At 42.7% G+C, this 27,574-nt stretch overlaps 1 protein-coding gene across 10 annotated transcripts in view; it reads left to right on the top strand.

The window, feature by feature from the left end:
- LRCH3 (leucine rich repeats and calponin homology domain containing 3) overlaps window positions 1-27,574 on the top strand; it is a 98,451-nt gene that overhangs the window by 34,356 nt on the left and 36,521 nt on the right. For all 10 annotated transcript variants that reach the window (XM_059731247.1, XM_059731246.1, XM_059731240.1 and 7 more), the window contains exons 2-8: window positions 7,885-8,029; window positions 12,037-12,163; window positions 14,358-14,463; window positions 14,658-14,794; window positions 15,621-15,730; window positions 22,835-22,928; window positions 23,753-23,873. In XM_059731247.1, the coding sequence (XP_059587230.1) occupies window positions 7,885-8,029; window positions 12,037-12,163; window positions 14,358-14,463; window positions 14,658-14,794; window positions 15,621-15,730; window positions 22,835-22,928; window positions 23,753-23,873 (840 nt within the window). The remainder of the gene's footprint in view (window positions 1-7,884; window positions 8,030-12,036; window positions 12,164-14,357; window positions 14,464-14,657; window positions 14,795-15,620; window positions 15,731-22,834; window positions 22,929-23,752; window positions 23,874-27,574) is intronic.

The raw sequence follows: 27,574 nt of genomic DNA, 5'->3' as shown, positions 1-27,574 counted from the left end.
GGTGGGTGACTGCTAGGACCCCGCTGCTGCTTTACTCAGCAGCAGCATGGGGAGATCTTTCTGTGGTATCTGCTGTGGCCCCGTGTTCATGGGCTACAGGCTGGCAGCCCCTGTATTCGAGAATGCTTGTGAATTGTCTGACATACCCTGTATGGTTTTGTTTTAGGCAAAGCAGAACATCCTAGCCTATGGGTATGCCTGTATTGGAAAACTTTGTCCCTGGGACTTCCGTCAGCTGCAAATGTGTCACTAAAACTCGTGCACAGTTGATGGCTTTTCTTGATGCTGTACATCCTCCTTGGCAGAGGTTGTCATTAGAAGACCTGGCCCACCATGGATAGGAACCCAGAGCTAATAGCTGCCGACACTTATGCCTCGGGTACACTTTCACACTGGTCTTTGCTGGTGAGTCTGTCAGCTTGTGGTTTTGCTTAGTTGGCCAAAAGGCTGGGTTTTGCTGATTTACATCACATTTGCGTGTGGGCAAATGCCAGCCTGTGGCAACAAAAGGCAAATTCTGTTGGTAAAGCCATGTACTGTAGACCAGGGATTATCTTCACCTACAATAATTAGTTCAAGTGAGAGCATAAGCGGTGTTCAAGCTGTACAGTATATTTAGCAGAGTGGCTGCAAATACCATTTTGAGTTGTTAATTCATCACTGCATTGCAAGTTTGAGCTTCAGTAGCATGAGCCACCTTCCTTACAGACCAAGTGTCTTGAGTTAAGCACCAGTTAACTCAAGATAGGCGTTTTTGTTTAGTGATAGGTGTCAAGATTAATGGCAAAACATATATTATAGCTTGAACTAGCAAGGCAGTAAAGATAAACCCTCTAATATGTTTATGTCTTTGTAGCATTCCTTTTTTGAGCAAGACCTTAAATTTAATACTGAAATCTTACAGGGGTGAAATCTCTTGTCTAATTTGCAGTGTGCAACTCTAAATATATTGTGTTCTCCTGTCACGTGTAAAACTAGATTTTCTGCTTTTCCAGACAAGACCCTGATTTATAGGGGAAAGGCCACCATTATGAAACTGCATTTTTATTCATATGCTTAGTGTTTTATCTTTCACAAAGAAGTTAGTTTCCAAGGAATGTTTCCCCATTGCCAAAGTCCCACATGATCTTCTTCCCTTCAAGGAAGTTTGACCCATTTTTAGCAAGCCAGAAGAGCCTTTTTTCTGGTAGATTTGTGGGAACATTCACGCTAATCTTCCAAAGGTCAAAGTGCACAAAAGTAATTCCCATTCCATGTTACAGCAGCCATATTTCACTAATATGCTCACTCGCAGTAATTATTAATCTTGGGGGGGTTCTAGATAAATTTGTAGGTTAATCCACTTCTAATTTATATTAATGACTGATTTATTTCTATGGCTAGTTAGCATAATTGAATAATATACAAGAAGGTGAACACTGGCATTGAGTAAACCAAGGTAAATGTGCCACAAAATTAATTTTGCTCACTTCGTTTGACAGCTTTCTTTTTTTTTCTTTTGTATTTAATAAATTAAGCTACAATATTCCCGAAGGATAGCAGTGCACGTTCTAAAACTGCTGAGAATCACAGCATGCTGCTATTAACTATTTTTCTGAGAAACAGAGGGCTGGTCATTTCCATGTGGATTTCATAGCGTATGGATTAGTGGGGCAATACTGTAATTTCTTTCTCTCCTTCTATATTGACATTGTTACTGCTGCTTTATTTTCATGTACTCCACAGTGTAATAAGACTGACTGTTTGCAGTGATTATAGGTGCCCTGAAGTGCTGGGAGATTTTTATTCAAGAATCATAATTTTGGAAGGGATCTCGAATCATGTCATCCAGCTCCCCACACAGATGTAGGCTGCTCTGTTCCTAACCTATCCCAGAAGGATGCCTATACATCCTCTGCTTGAAAACCTCCAAGGGAGAAGAGGCAGCCGGTTTCATTTTTCTCCAGTTAGGAAGTTTTCTTGACATATTTAATCTAAATCTGCTTTACTGTGTGGTTTAAACCCATTGCTGCATGCCCTGCCCTCTTTGACAAGGGAGAGCCATGTTTTTCCATCTTTATGGCAACCTTTCTAATATGTGAAAACTTTCCTGTTTCCCCTTAATCTCCTCTTCTCCAAGCCAAACAGTTTTTTACTTAGTTTTCTCAGCTTTTCCCAATACAGCTGCATTCCAACCCAACCCCTATGGTCTCTTTGTTGCTTCCCTCTAGGTCCTCTTTGGTTTTTCTGTGTCATTTTTAAAACGGGGTGCCCAAAACTGGATCCAAAACTCTCGCTAAGAGCTTATCTCAGGCTGGTTAGTGTATCACTGTCACCGGTGCCTTGCATACAGTGGTTCTGTTAATGCAACCCAAAACCGCATTTGCTTTTCTTCCAGCAGCCTCACATTCCTGATTCACGTTGAGCGTGCGACCCACCTTCACTCCCAGACCTGTCTCAGGAGTACTAGTTAATCCGTTCTACGTTTGGGTATTTGGTTTTTCTTCCCTTCGTGAAGCATCTTACTTAGCTTTTTAATTGTGTTTTGTCATCTTGTTTTACTTCCCCAGTTTAAAGGCCCCTTTGAATTTTAAACCTGTCCATTAAACCCCTTCAGCTTCAGCTGTGTTCCTTTTCTGCACGCCCTGTTCTTCTTTTGGAGGAGTATTACACAATGCTGTACTGCAAATCAGCTTTACTACATATGTGCCTGATCACAGGACTGGTTTTTATAAGTCTCTCCTGTTGTTGCTAGAGCTGATCTCTTCATTTTGATATTTTTGTTATAGAGCTTCATACAAGATGTGTTGAATTATCCCAGAGTTATTTCAGGGCCTCATTCAAGTGGAAGGTCTTTTGATTTTTCAGAGGAATTGGCCAAATGGATTAACAGGGCCATGGTAGATAAGTGGAAATGTCATTTACTTGTCTAAGCTTATGTGAGGATGCCCAGGTGTTCTACATTGCCTGGGATATAATATTAAGCCCTGTTACGTGTACACTTTTGTATTAGTTTCAAGGAACCAAAAGCACTTCATTTGCAGCTCTGGGATTTGTAGCTGCTCGTGTTTGATTTGGTGACTCAACATACCTAGTTCTGTATTGGTTTGCAGATGTTGTCCGCCAGTGCATCTAGTCCTGTTTTACAGACGTGCTGGTTGTTCTCATGGCAGCTCTGTTTTTTGTTCCTTGTACTCTTCCCCTCCCCATATGAAATGATCTCTGCTCTTACCCAAGTCTCCGAGTAGATCAGGGCATTCTGGTGACTTCTGTATTAGTGAAACTGCTGCTCTATCAATTAAACTTTGAAGTGATCAGGCCTGCTCCATCCAGATCATTCAGATCCATATACCTGCAGCGATTGAACTATGATTTGATCAGATTGCCAATGAATTTCAGCTATGCTGAGATGTTGTGTTTTCATAGTTACTTTAACCAGAGGCAAGTCTTGTTTGAAATGTCTTTTGTTGCTAGCTAGTTTTATCATCCCACTTCTGTCATGCTGTGACCTGTCTTACCAAGTTATGTACGTAATTTGTAAGATTCCTTGCTCTTAGGTTAGTATTTCTGAACGCTTGATTTTGCCTTTGCAATGACTTCCTCCTTCAGGAAATATGACAACAAAGGTCTGCAGAGTTTCAAATATTTGGTACATTTTACTCATGAGACCTGAAGGATAATTGAAGTCTATTTCATTCACGTTTTAAATACAGTTGGATACAATTAGTAACATTCATTTGACACCAAATGTTACTTAGGTATGTCTTTACAATGCAAAATTATATTATGACTTCCTCTGGCAGAAGATATGAGTGGTTAATTGAGGGGGCTGTCTCTGTCTGAATGTGTGGTTATTAAAAACTGCTTCACCAGCCCAGCTGTGTGAAGGACCGGGTCAGAATAAATGCCTGCTGGAAGCTGGGGAGTATGTGGTGACATGATGACTGTAAAATTAATGATTTCTTTTTATTATTTTTTACCCATGAGCCATAGAAAAAGTCTTATGCCTCATAAGTAATAGTAGCTTTGTAGTAATTCTTACTTCTTTCATAATAATTGTTTAAAGGATATGATTGGACAGAAAATATTTTCTATCTCCAAGACTGAATGAAGTGTGTCATGGTGGGTTTTTTATGAATTACACTGTTCTCCTCTTGCTTAGTTGGTCTAGTAAAAGGTATCGTCTCTGAACCAAGAGTTCCAGAGTTTTGCATTGCTTTGCTGTTCTCCTTTTGATCTTTTTGGTACTTGCAGGTAACCTGCACTCCCAGTCATAGTACTTAGTTCTTAGGGTCGGAAGGGACCTATACAGATCATCAGGTCCAACCCCCTGCCCTGGGCAGGAACGGGTGCGGGGATCACATCACCCCAGTCAAATATCTGTCCAGCCTCCTCTTGGAGACCCCCAAGGTAAGAGAGAGTACCACCTCCCTTGGGAGTCCATTCCAGAACCTGGCAGCCCTAACTGTAATGTCTCCTGATGTCCTCTCTAACAATTTGTGGGCGTTATTCCTAGTAACCCTGGGTGGTGCCTGGGGGAACAGAGCCTCCCCCATTTCTCTCTTGTCCCCCCTGGTGAGTTTGTAAACGGCCACCAGATCCCCTCTCAGCCTTCTCTTGTGGAGGCTGAATAGGTTTAGGCCCTTAAGCCTCCCCTTGTAGGGCCTGCCCCACCACCCCTTGACCATGAGTGGCCCTCCTCTGGACTCTCTCAGTGCTAGCCACATCCCTCTTGAAGCGCGGCACCTAGAACTGGAGGCAGTACTCCACCTGTGGCCTGACCAATGTTGCATAGAGGGGCTGGATCACCTCCCTGGACCCGCTCATGATACATCTAGATGCATGACAAGGTGTGGTTAGCCTTGCTGACCCCTTCCTCACATTGGCAGCTCATGTTCATCCTGGAGTCAACAATGACTCCAAGATCCCTTTCTGCCACCGTGTTGACAAAAAGGGAGTTCCCCAGCCTGTAGGTATGTTGCAGGTTCCTTCTCCCTAGATGCAGCACCTTGCACTTGTCTGTGTTGAACTCTATCCTATTTTCATCCGCCCACCTCTGTAACCTGTCTAGATCTAGCTGGATTCGGTCCCTCCCCTCCAGCGTGCCCACCTCACCCTACAACTTGGTGTCGTCAGCGAATTTGGACAGCGTGCTTTCCACACCCACCTCCAAACCGCTGATAAAGATGTTGAATAGCCCAGGGCCCAGAACTGAGCCCTGGGGGAGGACTCCACTGCCCACATCCCTCCAGGTCGAAAACGACCCGTCCACCACCACTGTCTGGGTGCGACCATTGAGCCAATTTGCCACCCATCTGACTGTGTAGGCATCAATACCGCAGTCACCTAGTTTTTTAAAGAGAATGTGGTGGAGTCTGTTAACGTGTTGTGACAGTTGCGGTGCCATTGTGTTTTAGCATATGCTAACTTTTAATAATTACAATTATTTCATTAGGTGCCTTGATGTAGTAACTTAATTGGATCTCTCATTATGCATCTCCCAAATTATGATTCGGTTTTCTTGGTGGGTTTTAGAAGGTGACTAATGAGAATCAAGCAAATTGTGGGAATAAATAACCAAAAGGTTTGGGAGAGGAAATGACTGGAACAACACTGGGAGAGGTCTTGTGCCCAGTTTAGGTGCAATGGGATAAAGACTTTAAAATTGCATGCTAGGGCTATGTTAGAAGAGGTATTTTGCCTTCACTAGCATTTCTGAATTCTTGAACAGTTCCTGCTCATGAAGAGTGTGGTTAGTCCAGACCATTATTAGTTTGCATTCTTAATACCTGCAATTAGAGGTGGTCAGAGATGTCCTTTGAAAACTGTTGATTTATCAAAAATCAAATACAACCCAGTTTAAACTGAGGTTTTGCTAGAGTCTCTGGGAAGCAACTGCAAGCAAGAACAATGTTTAGTTTATTCCCTTTGATTAGAGTCATTCTGCCCTTAGTCCCACATCTTGCGGGTGTTTATGGTTCCCAGTTGTGTTTGGGGAATCCAGGTAACAGAAGTGCCTGCGTCTGTACCTCCTCCAACCAATCTGACAAAGGCTGGTAGCGTCCCTGGCTAAGGGTAGTAGTAATCATACCTCAGGATCAGATTCCTTAATGCACTTTGTTAGCTTAAACCTGACAGCCATTCTTTGCAGTTGAACCACTTAAGTACCAGTTCTTTTTTCAAAAAGAGCTTTACTTCTTTGCGCCATCATCTGCACTAGCTTCTGTTTTTCCTCAGCACCATTCTAAATGTTGAATTAGGCTTATAGCCCCTAATATGTTTGGGTCCTACCTATGTTGAAAGCCACCTGTTTTTTTTAGGTGAAGGTGAGATAAGCTCAGGTACTCAATCTTAACAATCTCTTTCCTCATCCAGGAAAAAAGCTGGTAGTAGCACATTATCAGTCAGAAGACCTTTACTTTTAAAAGTTTCCTTCCCGGGTTTAAAGGGACCTGGAAGGCACAATGCAAGGTCTGTTTGATTTGCCAGCCTTCTGAGGACAGGGTCATTTGAACGGGTACATTGAAGGATAAAGATGGAAATTGTTGATCCCAAGTGGATGAAGAAATTACAACTGTTCAGCTCTTCTTCTAAGTCTTGCATTTCTTCTTATAGCTGTTGCATATGTTGACTCTATAGTAGTCACATCTTGTCATTAAGAATGAAAAAAAATAGTGGTTGATTTTTTTTGATTTTTGTTTTCAATCGTACAATAATAATTCAGGTTGATTATATAGTTTGACTTGGCTATTGTGGATGTTTGCCGTTGAAGAGGTAAAACATCATGCAGTTTGTTAAACTGACAGTCACTCAGAAGGAAATGAGTACCCACGTGAAACAACCTCTCTGGCCCATAGTGGTAGATGTACCTCTGGGTTAGCACGGAGAATGAGGGTGTGTGAGGAAGCTGCTGCAGCAGACGCGTGTTATGGGAATTGTCCTTTGGCCTTTATGAGCACAAGCTTTTCCTTGCTCTTCTCAAAAACAAAAACTAAAGTTATGTCACTTGACAGCTGAAAGAACACAGTGCAAAGGCACGATGCTGGTGACCATTACTATTTTATACATTTACAGTTCACAATTAGAGCATGGTTGTTGGCCTGGGAAGGCGGAGTCCTTGACTAGTCAAAACCAAAAATTGTGCATCAATTTTAACAAAATGTTAATTAAGAGAGGTTTCTTGGGGGCACCCAACTCTAGGGCAGTAGTAGCCCAGTGGCTAGGATGTTTCCCTAGAATATGGGCAGTATTGGTTGGAGCCTTTGGTTGGCCTAATCCAGACCAGGACTTTAACTTGGTGATTGTCCAAACCACCAAGCTATCCACAGCTTTGGAGGGTTTTTTTTCCAAGCTCCATTGTTTGGACTTTCCCCTGTAATGTGTTATTAATTGGACCAGGGACTGGAATCTATCTTCCACATCCTAGGTGCCTGGCATTGAACAGTTACTCTTTATTTTTGGTCCAGTGAATGTTCAATTACTTACAAAGTAGAACAACTCCAACGGGAGAGATTGAGACCCATTCCAGAAGAGACCGTAGCATGGGGCTTAGAGCACTCCCTTGGGATATGACAGATCCAGAATCAACTCCCTGGTCTGAACAGAGCAAGACAGGGCTCCAAGCACAATCTCCCATGTCCCTGGCGATTTCCCTAACCACTAGGCAGCTGGTTCTTTGAAGTTGGGTTAAACCGTATGTGCTCATGCTCTGATTTTGCATGTAAAACTTAAAAAGGTCTGGGTTTGCTTCTGTTGTAGAATGGGAACCCTAATGGGGAAATAACGTTTCCAACCACTTGTCCCTCCAGTGTGCAAGGCAATGTCTGCTTGTGGAAGCACAAGCCTTGCCCCATGCAGTCACACTCAGGCTGTTTGGTGAACATTTCTCTTTACTTTTTTCCTCAGATTTGTCACGGAACAGACTCTCCGAGCTTCCAGCTGAAGTTTGTCACTTTGTTTCCCTGGAGAGCCTTAATTTTTACCAGAACTGCATTCGTTACATCCCCGAGGCCATATTGAATCTGCAGTCCTTGACGTTTCTAAATATCAGGTAACCATCACCTTGAAAACTTGATTTCGTATCAGCAGTCTACATTTACACAAACTTTTGCGACTTTAGTAGATGACGCAAACACAATGTATAACCTGTCCCCTATGATAATGTGGATTATCTAATCCACCAGCCTGGACCATTCTTTTTCATTTACCTTGATCAAGAGACACCAGCCAATAATAATTTTAACTTTTGGCACTTTGGGATTGCTGCACACTGCCTGCAGTCTTATTTTCTATGCAGTCAGCATTCCTCCTTTATGAGTTCAAACAGGTTCCATCTGTTCAGTTTTACAGATCTGATGGCACAGGAAATATAAATTGCCTGTTTGTTCTGATTAACAAATCTGGAATCTTTCTTCTTTCTCTTCCTTTGATTCTTCCTGTCCCTGCCCAGGTCTATGATCGGAAAAGATTTATTGATTCTTTTTGTTCTTTATATTCTCTTATTACCCTGTAAATGAGATTTCTTGGGTTTCTGCATGTTAAAAGTAACAAATGGGGAAAGATGACTTTACTGACAAAGCCATCATCTGGGACTCGAGAGATCCTGTTGCTGCCCCTGATGCAAAGTCATTTGTGTGATCCTAAGCAAGTCATTTCACTTTGGTCCCTCATTTTCCCCATCTGTAAACTGATGATATCTACCCTGAATCAGTAATTTTCATAAAGTGCTTTGAAATGCTGAGATGAGATGTGCTATAAAGGTGCAAGAATATTTACTGTTATAAGAAATCACAATGATAATAAATAAGTGTACATTTACTATGATAAGCATTAGTGCTTATAAACATTTGCATCTCTGTCTTGCATGGTTTTTTATTTGCTGTGTGTAAGACCCATGCAACGAGAACAACCTGATTATGCAAGGAAAATTGTTGTTTTTTGAAATGGTATGCAAAGTGCTCCATGTAAATAAACTAAAGAAAAATCGGAATCTTCCTTTAATCTGATAGTTGTAGTAATTTTGGGTGTTTGGATAAATTAAACCTGTGTTCAGGAGTCTTTCTTTTTTTTTTTTTTTTTTAAATGAGCCATGTCTGTTTAACTAGAGCCATTGGGTTGTCTTTGCACCTGAATTTATTTAATAATTGTACTTAATTTAAAATTATGACCTGTGATAGTTCCAGGGCACTTGTAGATTTTTAACAGAGCATCCTGGCTCCTTAATTGGTAGCAGTAGGAAATTGCTAAAGAGTCTTAAAGTGTTTTGCAGGGTGTTAGCTTAAATAAAGTAGGAAAAATGACCCCTGGCTAGGTTTTTCAAGATCTTTTGAGACTTGTATGTATTCATTTAATTTATTATGAAACCCTTGCTTCTCCTTGTGCCTGCAAACTTCTACAGTAACCAAAGGGTCAGGCTCACATGAGGAGGAACAGGTCATGGAAATAACATGGCATGGACTGTTGCTTGAAGGGAGTGGATCCTGCCACTGAATAAATTTAGCAGATTCCGTGGTAAAGCCATGTAGATAAATACTGTCAAAGTTTCACTTAAGTATCTGGGTACGTCAATTTAATCGCTCCTTCCAAGCAAGCAACATTAGGTACATAGTTTGTTTCAAAATCCTGGTGGTCCTGTTTGGACTTTAAATAATATTTCAAAGAAAAGGTCAGTTAAAATAAGTCTGATTAGGGAAAGGGAATCTGAGTTAAGAAAACTGTCATCTTTGGGTCTGTCTAGCTTCACAAAATGAATGTCTCAAGCAGTTTTTAGTATGCAGAGACTTTTACAATATAACTGTTAACACAAGGGAAAGACTTTCATACTTGCTTGTCTTAAGCTGTAAGGAATTGGACTAATGATACTAAGAAATACTGTTTTAAGAGACTGACTTGAAACTAGAAGGTCACAGACTGACACTGAGGAGACAACTGGCAATTGCACAAATTGGTCAAAATTTCTTTGTTCAAGTGCTATTTGGCGTATGAGACACATTGCTGAAGTCAGAGGAAGTAAACTGTATAAATCTGTCCAAGATATAGCTGGACAATCTCTTTTTGTATGTGAGAGAATAGAGAACAAGAGAAGCAGCCAGTAATTTAATTTGTAAGTCTGAGAGAAGCAAACAGTTTCTTGGGGTTTTGAGTAAGTTATATATTAAAGTGGGCAGGGATATTTACTCTCTGAAAATCTGTAGAATTCAGAAATAATTTCAGTTCAGCCTTCAGTACAGTGAAAGAATAATTGTCTGTTTCTTTTTAATGGAAATTGCACATGGGTAAGATGTGTAACTGAAACTATTTAGTTTAATGAAGAAAGTCAATGACCAGTATTTTTTCAAGTTAAAGTAAGCTAAAAGTAAAGCCACCACTTGCACAATGTCAACAGTTGATTCAATTTGAACTTCAGTATGGACTAATTACTCCTGCATGGTGTGAATGTTGTTTGCCCATTTGCCTTGGGCTTTAGGTGGATGCACCTTGCATATTAATGACAAATATGAAATGTGCATTAAGATTTTTTTTAATCTGATGCATCATCTGGTCTGATAAATTTCACTTATTCTTTGGAGTTTCCTTTCTAAATGCCTTGAAAAGCAAGACCTCACTGCCTAGATTAAGGAAGTTGCTCCTCGACTCTCTAAATTAGGGTAAGAGATGATTAGCAATGGATTGAGGTGCAAGACAAGAAAGTAATAAATGATAAAGGTCACACAACTCGGCTTAACTCAAGCTCTGTGGAGTCTTATCATAAAATAGTCTACTAGTCTTTGTGTAAATTGTAGATATCTACCAACTCTAAAAAGAGATGGTCAGGAAAGAAATGCATCTCTGCACAACTTGCAACTTTTTGGTGATGTTTAGGGAATTCCCATTTAAACACACTATATTATGGACTTTTCAGAGGTTTTTGGATAAATCTTGAATGCATTTGTCTACATCTGCTTAATTGTCTGATGTGCATGTAGCAGTGTTGTACCTTCTTGTTGCACTTCAACTGGATGTAATAGTCTGTGTTAGAAACAATATTTTAAGTATGCAGAGCCCTCAGTCACAAGCAGCTGCTGATACTGGTAAAAAAACCCAGCACACACTTTGTATCAAGCATTACCCCTTTGCCAGTTTAATTTTGCTTATGTTCCTTTTTTGTTTTATGGTGTGTATTGTAGGAATAGGATATGAGTCAGAGGCGGATTTCCTATTGCTGTGATCTCTAGCAGGTGCATTTCAAATTATTATACCATGTTGCTAGCTGGCATTGATTCCTCCGCTGCACAGGAATAGAATTTTACAGTGGAAAATCTAGACTTCAGATGCTGAAAAAACAATGCCATGTTTTGTCAAACATTGTTTTTATAGCTGATCCAAACCTCAGTTAAAGTGCCATTAACGTTCTCTGTAACGTGCAGCTCATTTCACATTGCTCTGATGTATTTGTAAACAGAAACTTTCTCTCTTGTTAATTGGCTTCATCCCATGTGATTTGTTCACTGAGGTCAGAGTCCCATCATATGACCATGCTTCTGTAGTAATAAAAACCTGAAATGTCAAACAGTGAATTGTGAAATTTTTAAATCCATTAAAAAAAAATTTCTCAGCTTGGACTCCATTACAAATGAATTACTTATAACACGCACTTAACACTCCTGCTCGAGCAAGTAAAAGCTAATTCTGCTTACACTGCCTGCATACAGACACACAATTAAAAAAAAGCAACCTGGGTTAGCTATAAAAAGTATGTGCACCGTGCCTAAAAGTAGTTAGTCTCAAATCCTGCTACAAAAATGTCCTGTCTCCCATTCTCAGGAGTTCCAAAGAGTTGAGTAGCAGACTCAGAGCTTCTGTCTACACAGACATTGGGAAAATGAAGAGTTAGAGTGAGATGTGGACAAAACTGCAGGGTACCAGGTTACCTATAATCATGTGCAGAAAGAGAATTGATGCACTTGTGTGCTGTCATAACTGAGTTTGCGGTTTGGGTATTTCTTTTTGTTGTGTTAAAGTTGGTAACTGGTCTTTTCCTGAATGCTAACTGCTTTCTTTTGTCTTCCTACCAAAAAGTCGAAACCAGCTCTCCACCTTGCCAGTACACTTGTGTAGTCTACCATTGAAAGTTTTGATAGCAAGTAATAATAAACTGGTCTCACTGCCTGAAGAAATTGGACAGCTTAGACACTTAACAGAGCTTGTGAGTATACACTTCATTTTTAGGGGTTGCAGCTTGGGCTATAATTTGCAAACCATTTGCTCTAGCAGGTTTCAGCTTCTTTCAGATAATAGATAATGCTTTTCAACTAAAGAATACAACCAATAGGATGTTGGCCCACGTGAAGTCTTTGTTCTATCATGGACTTCCCGTGTGACTTCCTTTGTGACTTCAAGGGGGCTCGCTGGCTGGGCAGCAGATCTGCAAATAAGGACCTGAGGGTGACAGGGGACAAGAAGCTGGGCAGGAGCCAGCAGTGTGCCCTTGTTGCCAAGAAGACTAACGGCATCCTGGGCTGCATTGGTAGGAGCATTGCCAGCAGGTCAAGGGAAGTAATTCTTCCCCTCTACCCAGCACTGGGGAGGCCACATCTGGAGTCCTGTGTCCCGTTGTGGGCCCCCCACTTCAGAAAGGATGTTGACAAGTTGGAGAGAGTGAAAATGGTTGTGGGGCCAGGGGACATGACTTGTGAGGAAAGACTGAGGGAACTGGGCTTATTTAGTCTGGAGAAGAGAAGACCGAGGGGGATTGAATAGCAGCCTTCAGCTCCCTGCAGGGGGGTTGCAAAGAGGATGGAGCTGGACTGGTCTCAGTGGGGGCAGATGACAGAACAAGGAACAATGGGCTCAAGTTGCAGCAAGGGCAGTTAGGAAGAATATTAGGAAGAATTTTCTCACTAGGAGGCTGGACCTGATGATCTTGAGCGGTCCCTTCTAGCCCTAACGTCTGTGAAATCTATGAAAACATTGAAACAGGTTACCCAGAGAGGTGGTGGAATCTCCATCCTTGGAGGCGTTTGAGACCTGGCTAGACAACTTTAGCTGGGATGATGTAGTTGGGGCTGGTCCCTCTTTGAGCAGGGGGTTGGACTAGATGCGACCTCCTGAGGTCCCTTCCAACCCTCATTTTTCTATGATTCCATGAAGTCATGTAGGGCCTCACTTCTCCAGCTGTGAAATGGGGCTTCATAGCAATGCCATAGCTCACATAAACATGCTTGTATGAGAATAAATGCATTAAAGATTGGGAACAATTTGGATATTGTGGTTCTAGAATAACCTGAAGTAAGAGTCTGGAACTTATTTCTAGCAAATTCAGTGCTGCCAGACCTGCTTATTAGCCAGACATTGCCCAGTCCAGAATAGCATTCCCTTTGCTGGCTCTGGCTTCCTGCTTCTGTCCTGAATTAGAGTAGACAGACCTGTACTAACTGGAGCCTGATGTCCCAGGTTCTCTCTGTATATGGCAGTGGCTGATATAAATGATGCTATTTGCGACAAAAATACTTTAAGCCTCCCTGATTTGAGAGTGTGGCTGGTGTCAGGGCATCTTTGAGGGAACCTGGGCTGAGCACACTTCCTCCCCCCTCCCGCCCCCCAATACATTTTTAAAGAAACCCTTTTTTCCCCCACTTCAGGAAAATAGATTTATACATTTTGGGTCATGCAGAGAACATACGGGGTCTGGGGTTTTTTTTCAGGGGAGGAAGGTGGGGAAGTTGTTCTTGTTTTGTATTTTGACATGTGGGGCAAGGGCTACTTTTAATTTCCATGAGTATTACTTTTGTGGGGGTTGACTTCTGTACTGGCAGTTCACTTTGCATTTTATTTGGTTTGTGTATTGTCATTTGTGAAAGTGCCTCGAAGTCTTGAAGATTTTAAAAGTCCATGCAAAGTAGTCAGTCCCTGCAAATGAACTCTCAGAGTTAGCTGTCATCTCTTTGGAAATGGGAAGACTTTAGAGGAATAATTGAAGTGTATAGTAAAATACTATTTGGCCGATTTAATATACCTGGAGCTGTTATTTACTTCCAGTTTTTCTGTATAATTTGTCCAAAGCCTGTATCATTTAGTGTCAGATTTCCTGGATTCTGCTCCTGGTATTACGGTTATCTAGCTGGGACACCAAAATACTGCTTCTTTATTGTGCATCCCCATTTCCAGTTCTGTAAAACGGGTATAATACTTGCCTACATCTCAGCAATGAGACTAAATTAATGTTAGCAAAGCATTTTGAGAATCTTAGGTGTGATATTATTGCTTATCTTTTCTAAGTGTATAATTAAAATAGAGCTGTCTCTCACTTAACAAAGGGGCAGGGATTGGTGTTGGGATTTTTTAAAGGGGCAGAGTGACCATATCAAAACAATAGCTCATCCAGTCGTCTTGCATTTCAGGATGTGAGCTGTAACGAAATACAGATGATACCTCCCCAGATTGGCAATCTGGAATCCTTGCGGGACCTGAATGTTAGAAGAAATCATTTGCTGCGGTTACCTGAAGGTAAGATGAACAAATGAAAGGTGGCCACGTGTAACAGCTAGATTTTTGGCATTTAGGTTCTTGTGTTAAAGGTGTGCGGGGATTTTTTGGTTTTAGAGCAAGTAGTAAACTCCATTATTACTTGACTTATGAATTCAGGCATGAAAATTTATGCTTTCTTGTTGCTTTAAAGCTGTTTTATTTTCTTTTACCAGAGCTTGCAGAACTGCCTTTGATTCGGTTAGATTTTTCCTGCAATAAAATAACCACAATCCCTGTTTGTTACCGGAACCTCAGGCATCTTCAGACAATTACACTAGATAACAACCCTCTACAGTCACCCCCTGCACAGGTGAGCTGTATTTAGGATCTAATCCATGGAACAAATTCTCCTCACCTCCCTTTTTCCTTGTTTGTCAAACTAGTGGTATCAGATGTGTTTATGGCAGGACTTCCTTTAGCTTTTGAATGAAATCCTCATTGTAGAATTGATATAAGCAAGTAACTCTAGGTCAAAATAAGCTTTGTGGGAGAGGATGCCTGTGGGGAACTAGCAATATCTGTGCCACTCTTTGACCTGGGAACCTAAAACTAGATGCATTGTCATTCACTTTACAATAGACTGCCCAGAATGCACCCTGTGGGCTGAAGGCAGTGTGGTCAATGGCTGACTTAAGCTTTCCTATGGGACCTGCAGGTCATACCGTGGCCTCCTTTCTCTCTGTGGCAGATCAGTGGCACAAGCCAAGACGTGTAGTTTCCATGGACCCAGCGTCTATATTAAAAATGAAGATAGCTGTAATCAGCTTCACGTGATTGACATGTGAGCTTGACTTTTGGCAACCTGCCTTTGCCATTCTAACTCGGGCAGGGTTTGGTCACTTCTGCTTTAGTGCCAAGCGGTGTAAGTTTTACTCCGTACAAATGTATGTACCTCATTGTTCACATGACAAAGCATCCTCAGCCAGCTCACAGAAGGGGCCCCAGTTGTTCTTGCAGAATGGCTTCCAGTTGATTTTATTATGTTTGGTCTTCAATATGCAGGTTTATCTAAAATGGGAGAAAGGTTAGAAGAATAGATGAAAGGTTTATTTATTGACAGTTGAGCTTGCTGATTTATTAGTGGCAACTGCTAATTACTGTTCAGTCTTTTGAAACTTACAGATTCTCTTTTGTAGATATGTATAAAAGGAAAAATCCACATATTTAAATACCTGAACATAGAAGCATGTAAGACAGCTCCGGATTTGCCTGATTATGACAGGAGACCTATGGGATTTGGCTCTTGGTAAGTTGATCTGAATTCAAAATGTCCTGTTTTGACACGGTTTAGGAAAATTCTTCCAGCCTTATGAGTTTAGGATTGACAGAAACTAGATCTATGGATTGCTTGTTGATCAGTGCATTTTCACTTATAATTGTCACCTTGAAGCAGATTATTATCCGTCTCTCCCTGTGGGGTAGTCTAGTGGGGATTCAGCTAACAAAGCAGCAGAGAGGAGATTAGAAGGAAGATGTAGACAATACTACACTTAAGCCAGTGCTAAAGGGCATGTGTCTAGGAAGAGTAGTGATTTTTAGGCTATATATGCAGGGAAATTCAATTTTATTTTTCAGACATTAACGTATGTTTTGGGTTCAAAAAAGATCTTGACCTTTTCCCACAGCTTACTACAGTATGAGATTGCTGTAATGTTTAGCCTCTCGTGCAGCATTTGATGACTGTCCTGCCCTAACCACGGGTGTAAATGCTGCTCTCCACCCCATTAGCAAACTGTTGTTCTTGGCAGGCTTTCATTTGGCACAGATGCTTGCCCAGTAACACAAATATTGGAGCAGGCATTTGCATCAGCTGCTCAAGTAAGATGTCTGGAGAAGAGTAGGAGTTTATTGTTTATTTATTTGTGTTAGGCAGTATAGAGAAAAGAAAAGTAAGGAAGTATGGGACTACAGGAGTATCTACTCAGTGACCATCCAAAGTAGGGCTGTGCCACAGGGAATAAGCCTTCAAAGCACACGCTATTGTCTGAGAAGCAGTCGGAGCACCTGCCCCACCTTGGTGCCATGCCTAGGGACTGCACTATGACATGCCCTGCCCACTCGCTCCTCCTCAGTGTGTCCGAGAGCCTGGGAACTGAGACAGTGTAGGTGCCAAAGAATGGTCCTGAGCTCTTCAGCTTTCTGCACTGGGTGTGTTTATTGGCTTGTTTTCAAGATCACTTTGGGGATTTGGTGCATGCTGGGTAGGAGTGAGTGGGTAGAGAAGTACATCCAGCAGTGGCTTGGAACACGGTACAGTAGAAGCATAGACAACCAAGGAAACACAAACCAAAGATAAGAAGTAAAGCAAAGGAGCCAGCATAGTTGTACCAAAGAGCTGTGACAGAGGATTTGCATCACGGGCCGACAGAGAGCTCCCCTTTGGTTCTGCATCCACATTAGATAGATTCAACACAAACACTTTGTGCACTTTACACATCTATTTAGAGTTCAGGCTCTTGTGGCAGGGGCTGTGTTTGCACAGCACCAAGCACGTTAGCTTGGCTCAAAATAAATACTGTATTTAGTCAAATCTAAGACAAGGGTCCATCCCGTCATCCCAGTCGTTCCCCCCCCCCCCCCCATCAACATGGGAGTGGGAAAAGGCCCTTGTTTTAGATTTGCTTTCAAAGCGAATGAGGGGCATGCAGCTGCTGCAGCTCTAATTCTGTCCCTGAGCCTTGTTTGGGGCCAGAGACAGACCCATGGCAGTCTCCTGCCTCCGCCACCTCCTTGTACTTCTGCCCCCTCTTCTCCCTCCTTTCTCCCCCTTACTGCCTGGCACAGCTGGGGCTGGATTCCTTCCCAGGCACAGAGAACATGGAAACTCCGTTCCCTGCCCAGCCAGTCAGCAGCACCAACACTGTTGACTGGCCCAGCAAGGACTCTGGAAAGACATAAAGCCCCAGCAGCATCACGACAGTAAGAGTGGGCGGAGGGGCAGAGGTTGTGGGGAGTTGGGGGTGGGGGTGTGCTGGTGGCATGGGGGGCAGGTATGTGGGAGGGGGAAGAAGTGGTCAGGGGAGCAGAAGGCAAGGGGGACACATGACCCCTACTCCCAGCCTCTGTTTTCCCCTGCTGTAGCAATGGATGGGGGTGAATTCAAGACAGCCCTCTGATAATTAGTTTCTATACCTTGAAAATTATAAAAAAAATTTATAGTTTCCATATATAAGATCTAATTACTGGGGGAAGTGGTCTTGAATTTAGGGTTGACCTTAGATTTGAGTAAAAGCAGTAATAGTCATGGCAAATAAATCAGGGTATGTGTTACTAGCCTGTATGTGGGCCTAGTGAGACCACAACTGGGATGCAGTTTGATTTTTAAAGTATTGAGGCTCCTTGCTAGCTAAGCCGCGTGATATTGTCTTTGACCTTTGCTGTGATAAGGAACATATTACAGAAATTAAACTGAGGCAGGGATTTAGAGAGCTGCTTTACTCAGAAGGCCTAAAGAAACTAGGTCATGCTTTTTCGGTGACATAAATTGCCAAGTCCAGTGAACTGTATCTAAAGCTATTGATCTCCAACATAATGTGTTGTCATTTCTTTTGAAAAGTATAAAATCAACCACTGGACCATAGGCTTATTGACTTTATTTTGTGGTTCTCCACTGTAGTTAACTCTCCAAAGTATGACTGCTAAGGTTTTCATTTCATATGCTGAAAATAATTCACTAATTTTACCAATACTCGCAATACCAATATAAAAGGGTTGGCAAAACTCATTTAAGATGCTTCATAGAAAATTAGGGTTAGAAGGGACCTCAAGAGACCATCTAATCCAGGTGGTTGGTAAAATACAGCCCACAGGCTGGATCAAGCCTGTAGCAGGTCCCTCGGTCCCACCTGGCCCAGGTGCTGTCTGGCCCGTGATGCATCACACTGCCCCCAAGCGCGCAGTGGGGCTGGGGTGGCTCTGTGGCTGGACTGCATTTCTAGGCAGCCAGGTGGCAGCGGCTCCTTCCGGCTGCCGACAGCACTGGCCCCAGCCCTATAATACTGGCAGGGACTTGCATGCAGAGCCCTGGCCTGGCCCCATCCTTTGCCTGCTCTGGACCCAGAGGGATCCGTGCATACGACCCCGACCCCAGCCCACTGTGTGCCTTCTCTGGACCACCAGAAGCTGCTGCTGGGCACAGGGGCAAAGTAGCTACCCCATCCTCACAACTGCTGGGCCCTTCTTGCTGGAGCTTCCCAGAGCCCGTACCCGGGCTGCCTTGCAGCTCATCTGCCCTGCCACTCTGCCCCTCTGTGCAACCTGGAGCCAGCAGTGGTGGCAGCAGAGAGGAGCTGCAGGGCAGCCTGGGCTTGAGGTCTGGGTGGCTGCAGCAAGAAGGGCCCAGCAGCAGTGAGGGGGAGGCAGCTGCTTTTCCCCAGTGCTCAGCAGCACCTTCTGCCCAACCACCACCACTGCTGCCACTGCTCAGCATGGCTAGGCTGGTGCGGAGCAAGCAGGCCAGGGTCGGGCCTGTGTGTGTGGGTCCCAGCTGGTCCAGAGCTGGTCTGCTTCGGCCAGGACAAGTCCACAGCAGATGCAGGGTGGGCTCTGGGCCCAGGCGCTCAGCTGCTGCTGGATGCTGGGGCGGTGGCGTGGTCTCAGGCTGTTATGGGGAGGAAGGGGAGTGCTGATCGGCCTGCAGCAGTTCCTCAGAACTGCCTATGTGACCCGTAGGCCCAAATAATTGCCCACCCCAGTCCGGCTTCCTACACAAAGCAGGACTATTCCCAGCTATATCATCCTAGCCAAGGCTTTGTCTAGCTGGGTCTTAAAAACCTCCAAGGATGGAGATTCTTCTGGAGTCTGCTATGAATTTCATTTCCATCATGTGTGGAATGAGCTTCAGCTGTCTGGTATTTCCCTGGACGCCCATCCCTATTGGGCATCTGAAAAGTTCTTGCGCCAGGACACAGTCTAAAAAATGTAGCTGAACTGCTTGAAAAAGAGGGTGACAGGACTCTGCTTGTTCACCTGCTCATTGTCATGTACCAACCAGCTTCAGTTATTCCCCGTGTGGTTTCATGTGCATGTTGAGCAAGTGCATGTGAAAAAGATGACCTTTTGCCCCAATCAAAATCTAGAATTTGGGAGATGAACAGAACGATTCAAAAACAGGATAGTATACGTACTCCAGTTAGCATCCACAGGCAAGTCAGCAGAGTTTTCTGATCTGAGTTACCAAAGGTTGTTGACAGAGGTTGTTGCATCTGATCTTTATCTGCTGCTAAGAGGTTATCTGGTCCCCCTAGTGAGGTTGAGAAAGCATGGAATTAAACTTGAGGAGTAAAGTCTGTCTTGCTGCAAAGCTGATTTCAAAACTAGGGTTTTTAGTGCTTTCTTACTTATATACAAACTTCTCTGATGAAGCGGACAGAGCTGTAGCATGCAAACTATACCACAACACGGTCAGCATCACTGTATCATTGTACTTCCTGATTACAGAACACTTTTTAAACATATAAATATTTCTAATAAAACTAAGCCAGTTCCTTGTCATTTCAGATAATGACTGTTTCAGTTTACCAGAATAAAACTTTGACCTTAACAGTGTCTGCAGACTCTGATAATGTTCTCCAAAATTTATCCTGTAGTAGTCTCCAAACCAGTGTCTCAGTTGCAAGACTGCAATTTGGAGCATTCAAGAGCATGACTGAATGGAAAACAGAACAGCAGTGGCCTCTGGGAGCTTAGCATTAGCTTTGACATTAAGGTAGGGAGGCGAGGTCTGGAGCAGAAGCATTAAACGTCTCAAGTACTGGCACATGGATGAGTAGGAATCCTTGGACTAGTTAAGTTTGGAAAAGCTCTCATAACCGTAGTCTCAATATAGAAATATGTGCATGTATCATGATGTGGCTTTGGAGCTCCGGCTGTAAGTGAATAAGTGATTTTTATGGATATATTCCATTTCAATGCCAAAAGCCTTTTTTAGGCAGTGGATTTTAGAGTTGTTATTACCATTCTCAGATAGTTAGCTCCTCTGCCTTTAGCTTTATGCCCTGCATGTAGCACCCCAGGTGTTCTGTAATCCCCCAGAAATGCTCTGCGGAAGAGCTAATTACTTAATCCTTGTTTATCACCAGTTGGTCAGTAAGGAATAATCTCTGTACTCTCAGCTGATTTCATAAAAGCTGTTGTCTGGCAGTCAGTAACCCTTGTTTTCAGATTACTCTGAATCCTGGAAATAGAAAGTATGGTTTGAGGTAGAAAGGAACTGTGATTTTGAATTTGTTAGTTGTCAGAGAGATTCAGTGCTAGATGACAAGATTCTTTGGGTAAATGTGATGTCTTGTATTAGACCAACTAAATAGTTGGAAAATTGTTCTTTGTGACAGATGAAATGTTTCTCGCATGTGTTAACTGAGTAGGATAGAAATGGAACAATAGTAGTTTTGTTGGATCGAAACTGATAAATGAAGAGTTACTTGGACACTTCAGTTTTAATTAATTATTTAGGTGAAAACCTGATTCTCTAGATTCTGTTGCAATTAAAATGGAATTATAGTGGCAGACCCCATGGAAACCAGCTTCTTTGGTTCTTTCTCCCTTTACAGCCTCTAAACACCATGTTATTAATCCAGTATTTCCTTACTGTGAACCCTTATCTCTTAAATACAGTCACTCTGTAGACAATGTATTTTGCTGTCTGAATCATTTTTTCTATTCCTTACCTGGAATACAGTATTACCTTTATCTGTATTATACTTTTTTAGGTTGTCCTTTTGCTTCAAGGGTACAACCAGCTGAGTAGCTGGTAGTCACCGGGCTACTATAGGCATTTTTTTCTGTTTCTGTAAAAAGAAATTTCTGACACAGGTGAATACATATGAAAAAGCAAATTTTTTAAAATTAGCTTGAGCATATTCATGATTTGTTCTGCTTCCCTCTACCCAAAAGAAGGGGAGGTATTTTTTTCCATATTTCTGCTGCGGGTCCATAACTCATATCTTTTTGCTCAGCGTACAGGTCTGCATCCATGGAGCCTTACTGTCTCAAACAAAGTTTGGAGCAGGCTCGAAAGGATACCTACATTGGGTCCTTTTGCAGGCCCAGCTCTGGGTCTGGACGTAAGAATAAGTGTCAGGCTGTTGCACTTGGCTGCTTTCCTTCGCTGTCACTATGTCATGTCGGTCTAGAACTGCAAATTGCACAGGACAAGTTGCCTGTCACTTATTTCTGTGAAGCAACCTGCACACTTAGGGGTGCTTCATAAATAAGGCTAACGACAGACATTTTAAACTAAGTATTTCCTGGATAAGGGGGGAGTTTAAAGAGAGTGACAACTTGAGAGAGATAGCAGGGAGAGAATGACTTGCAATTAGCTGTGCTTGGGTGGAGCCTTCGGCTTCCTGAAGCTCTTCCTTGTGTATTATGCAGCAATTGCTATTTGTTGGGATTCTCCCCCAGGGCACTGGGTGCCAGCAGGACAGTTGATCCATTGTGACATGCCATCTGCAGTGGATCAGACAAGTCCCATTGTTACGTTGTCGCTGTGGCAGTCTGCAGCGGTTGCCAGACTTGACATCTGTGATGGTCCACACTGCTGAATTGTGTAGCCTCTGTGCCTGCTTAGAGCTGGAAGAGTCCCGTATAGCCCCTTATAATATGCATTATATTTTAACCCTTTGTAGCACATATGTAATAGCACATTTGTCTTTTAGACATGCTGTTGACAAAGTCAACTTAATGGGTGAAGACTAAATGTGTGCTGTATATCACTCGAGCAGTGATGTATTATTTAAAACGCATTTTTAGCATCTATATATGGAGCCATTTAGATGATTAACACATGGTACAGAAAAGAGATGTATAATGTATGTGCATTATATATTGCCATGCTTCTTCCAAGAGATGCACTCTCATACAATTATGTGTCTGTGGAATAAGCATGCATCTGTGCTTGTGAGATTACTTATGAAAAAGTGAGTTCTTTGAAGGAGAGCAGAAGAGTCATTCAGTTAAAACACCCAAGTCTCTCTCACAAACTAAATAGACTTGCTGAAGGAAAGATATTAATAGGCCAGTTTGCAAAGGAATCACCTTTGTCAGGATTGTGTTTTGGATGGTGTGTGGCAAGGCTAAATTCATACTGTCAGATCAGCTCTTCCAAGACCGGGACAGATGCGTTGGGTCAGACAGTAGGCTAACAGATGGTAATGTTTGTATTTGGAAGTTTATATCCTCTTAGAATATATTATGCATAGCAAATACAATATGACGACTTGTAATATGCTGAGCTAGTGGTTACCATTCACTTCAGCTAAGTAGCTAATTCGGGCTTTTAGCTCTTTAACAAACAACAATTTTTCCATGATATTTGACATGCCAGTAATACAAACGATCTGCTTGACAGTCATGAGGAGCTGTACTCGGGTCGTCCTTATGGAGCACTAGATTCTGGCTTCAATAGTGTGGACAGCGGAGACAAAAGATGGTCAGGGAACGAAGTAAGTGTAGTTTTCTTCTTCTTGGGGTAATACTATGTAGAAAAGAGGCATAACGTGGAAGTCTGAATATGCGAGGGGACTCACTAACATTAGTGCAACTCTAAAGTGTCATTTCCTTATTAATATTTTTATTGAGACATCTTTTAAAAATATGCAATATGAGAGGAGGATACAGAACATGATAGACATGAATTAATACTAGCCTACTCCACTAGGAGAATTATGAAAGGTCATGCTAGTTGTTGTATCATGTCATAATTTGTGCAGCTCCTGGTTCATTAAACAAAATCAAGTAAGCAGCTTTTTTAAAATTAACGAAGGTTCTCAGTGCGATGACTTTAAGTTTCCCAGTTTACGTGTAGCTTTTCAAAAGGGCAGAAGTGTATCTCTGCTATTTAAGAGTCACAGGAAAGAGGAGGCTGTCTCTTGCTCTCAGGAGACGGACAGCTCCTGTGTCCTTTTGGGGAAACGGCAAATGGCAGCAGGTCAGGCCTGGCGTGTTCATGGAAGCCCTGGGCTCCATGCGTGTCCTCAACCCCAGGCTGGTGGCATTCGAGGATCTTGACCACCCCCACCTTGGGTGCGTGTTATCTATCCATGCAGTTTTGAAGGAAAAGTAAATTAAAGTTTTGGACAGGCTGTTCATGACCCTTGATATAAAAGCAGCACATTTTAGTGAGACATCCCTGGGAATTCGTCTTTGTGAGAGCAGTGCCCAGCAGGAAGGTCAGAATAAGAAGCTCAGGGAAGGGTAAAGATAACTGAACATGTATGCCTGCAGCGAGAGGGGCTGCTTCTTGACTGTCACTGTTTGTTTTGTAAAGCCTACAGATGAGTTCTCAGACCTCCCTCTGCGAGTGGCAGAGATCACTAAAGAGCAGCGGCTGCGGAGAGAAAATCAATACCAGGAGAACCGAGGGAGTGCTATTGTGACTAATGGTGGAGGTAAACATCTGATTGTACATGTTGAAGCTCCAAAGTGCGTATCTGCTCTAGGCAATAGGCTCTTTGAGGGAAAAGATGTCACGGAGGACTCGGTTATATTTATCATTACACTAAAAAGCTGCATTCGTAGCATGCTTTTAAGATCATGACATTTACCAGACTTAAACACATCTTAGACAACTTTACTCCAGCCTCTTTTTTGCAAAAGGCTCTATGAAACTGCCTTCAATCATGTGATTCCCTGCTATTGTAACCTACAAAATACTGGCACTCGTAGGCTGCATCCACACAAGCGTGGGCATTTGGTTCCCTCAGGGAAAACTAGCAGTGGGACACCTTGTGCCACTGCTAGTTGTCCCCAGGGAATGCCTGTGCCATGCACCCTCTGGCATGTGGCTGGTTTCCCCTGCTGGGATAGGGGAGGCTAAGGTATCCTGGGGCTGCAGCAGCAGCAATCCTGCCGTGCAGAGTCTGGCTGGCAGCTGGAGCATGGCTCCAGCCAGCCAGGCTCCAGTTTTGAGTGGCACATGCTGCCCTCGTGTGCTACTCCACTTTTTTTGCACGTGGGGTGTTTTTTTTGACCCCTGGGTCAAAAAAACCCCCTGCACTGCTCCCTTGCAGCATGGAGAACAGCTGAATGTGCAGTGTGAGGTGCCACAGACGTGTCTGCAACGCCACATACTGCACAGCCACACTCATCTGGAGGCAGCCGTGAGGCCATCAGCAGGATGGGAACATTTACTGCATACATCTCTGCCACTTGAGCAAAAGGATTTCATGGATAGCATGGGAGATTGTCACCCTCTACATGCACCAATACTTGAGGGCACTGAGACAGTTTACGAAAGGATTCCCTATTTTACTAAAAGCAGAGGGGTGCTGAGATTCAGGAATCCCAGGCTGTGAACAGGTTGTTTTAGCAAGCATAGACTTTTGTCCTTCCCCTGCAGTGTGATCCCTATCATCCCATTCCCTCCAGCCTCACCGTCTTCTCTCTTTTCTGCCCACTAGTTTCTTGTCCTAGTCCTTATCTGCTCATGAGGACTTTCATCTTAGTACCAGCTGCCTGGCCTGGTACATGCTAATTCCTGGTACCATCCCTTTCTTAGTTGATTGATCAGTCTCCTCCATTGTAGCCTATGCTGATCCCCATCCACATTCCCTTTCCTCACTGTCTGCCGGCTTCCCTGCATGCAGGATGAATAAAAATAAGTGATTTTTTTTAATTGATTTTTTATTTAAATCAGATTTTTAAAATTTTAAATCAGATTTTTTATTTTTTTAATCAAAATAGTAAATTTCTCTCTCATTTAAAAAATAACAGTTACAATTAAATCTCATCACAAGCATGCTAAACCTACACTTACAGTCTCATAACAATGAGTTAATGGCTCTGTCACACTCACAGACATTAAGTTACCTACCAATCAGACATGGTTTGGTATCGTTTGGGATTATTCACTCAAAGCTAAGAAATCGACTGGGAGTTGAAAAAGCAGGAAAACTTATTTCTGTTTCAGGCTATGAATAAAAATGACAGTAGGAGTGGGGTGGATGAGATCTAGTTGTAGAAGTTTTAAGGACAGCCTGTTTAGTGTTGTGATGACGTGTCTGTTAGAGTTGGTAACATTTGAAAATTAAAAAAAAAAGAGTTTAAGGACAGATGTAAAATGCTGTATTGACTTGTAAATTTAACATGTTCTAGTGATCAGATTTGCGCCATTGTTTAAGAAATACGTGAATAAGTATCAGTGGAAAACTTGATTTAAATCAGGGGTTTCTCTTGGTGATTTAAATCAGTGATTTAAATCGCCTTGATTTTAAATCAATCCACCCTGCCTGCGTGTGCTCCTCATCCACTCTTTTACCCTGGCTCCTCCCCAGATCTGCCTCCCCTCTCCATCACCTTCCTATCCCGTTCATTCTCAGTCTTTCTGTCCAGAGGGTCCCAGTCTCCCTGAGCTCTTTTCCACCATCCTTGGCCCCAATCTCCTTACCGAGCCAGTCTGCCTTTCTACCTCAACTCTTAGTTTCCTGTCTTCCCCCTCAAGCGGCCTCTGATCCCAGTCTCCCCTCTTCTCCCTCGGCTTTTTCTTCCAGTTGCCTCGTCTCAACCACATTTGTATTTTTCCTTAGTCTCATTCTTAGAAAAGACTAATCCATTTTTGGCTGAAATAAAAAGATGATGATAAAACAAAAACACAGCCAAAACAGTTACATCTTGGCAAAGCTGTAAGAAGGGAAGCGTTGCACAACCTTAATAACACACTGTGCTGCCAGCCCCACCTACGATAGCAACTTTAATTTGTTCTAGGGCTTTTCATACAAATGGCATGTCAAAGTCCTGACTAGTAGCGTGGAGTGTGATAAGTTTATGAAAGGAATTATGTGGTGCCATTGCAAGTCGTTTGAGTTACGTGGCCGAGAGAGAGAGGTTTTCAACTGAGATTTGGAAAAGATGGAGGAGATTCCACGAGGAAGGAAGACTCGGGAAAGGTGCTTTGAGTGGCTGGAGTGACGCAGTGCAACGAGGGTGAGAGAGAGCTGTCCTAGTCAAGCCAGGGAGAGCTAAGGGCAGGGAGGCAGACTGCAGTAATTTTGGTAGGACAGCCCTTTCAAAATGCCTGCATCTCCCCCCATTTATAGTCCTCTGCCTGTGTCATATCTTCATCTGTGTTACCATGAGCTGTCTGGTAAGGGGTGATGGAGAACAGTGCATTAGGGCTTGGGGAGTTGGTGTTAGGGAGTCTTCACAACACCCCGGATGTCTTGTCTAGCAGCTCGGTGTTCTTCACCAGGATCCTTGTTTGCTGTCTTGACACCAACCCCCCTTTTCAGAACCTTACAGAAGCAGTGGTGCATAAGGAAATGCCCCAGATAGCATCCTGGCCTTCGGGGGTTGCTGAAGAGAGAAATCAGTGAGAACAGAACTGTGCCCTGCCCTTCACGCTCCCATCTCATTTCAGTGGTTCCCTATTTTTTGCTTCCTTCCTCTTTTTTAAGTAAAACTTCTGCACTCTTTGGGTTTGACTGGCATAATTGCATACTTTCCAGGCTTAGAGCAGTCATACACAGCTAGCTATTCTCTTATGTTTTTATTCTGGTCAGAGTCTGTCTAGGTTTATGCTGGTAGGATCATAGGAAAGGAGGTCTGGAAAGGGACCTAATGAGATCTAGTACCGCACTGCTTTGGGGACAGGTTCCATCATTATAATGTTTGAAGAAGGAATTGCTAAACCCTGCTGAAGTGAGCAAAGGTCATGAAAGACTATCTATCTAACTGTAGCCTATCATAATTCATCAATTTGTTTTACCATTTTATGTATAGTTTGGTGTAAATTGATGGTACATGCTTGCTCATAAAACACGTCTGAGAGAGAGACGTAGTAATTGCAACCAAACGCACATTTTTGCTTTTGTTAATACTTGGTCAAAGTGCAAATGCTTTTCTAACAGTTGGGAAATCCTATATGGTCAAAGCTTTAAAATTGTTACCTGCCTGGTGTATAGTTCTTCTCGTTCAATTTTTTTTAATCAACTGTTAAAAGATTGTTTCAAAATCTGGTATTTACCAAATATTAGCAAACCAGGCAGAAGGCACAAAATGCCCATGTGGATTTTCCCAAAGAGAAGAAAAGTGTTGTCAGACTTTAGTTCCTGAGATTTGCTCTTATGTTGGTTTTTCTTTTTTACTCCTGCTG

Source organism: Alligator mississippiensis, chromosome 7 (assembly GCF_030867095.1).
Source record: "Alligator mississippiensis isolate rAllMis1 chromosome 7, rAllMis1, whole genome shotgun sequence".
NCBI lineage: Eukaryota > Metazoa > Chordata > Crocodylia > Alligatoridae > Alligator > Alligator mississippiensis.
This window is presented reverse-complemented; position numbering and strand designations above follow the sequence as displayed.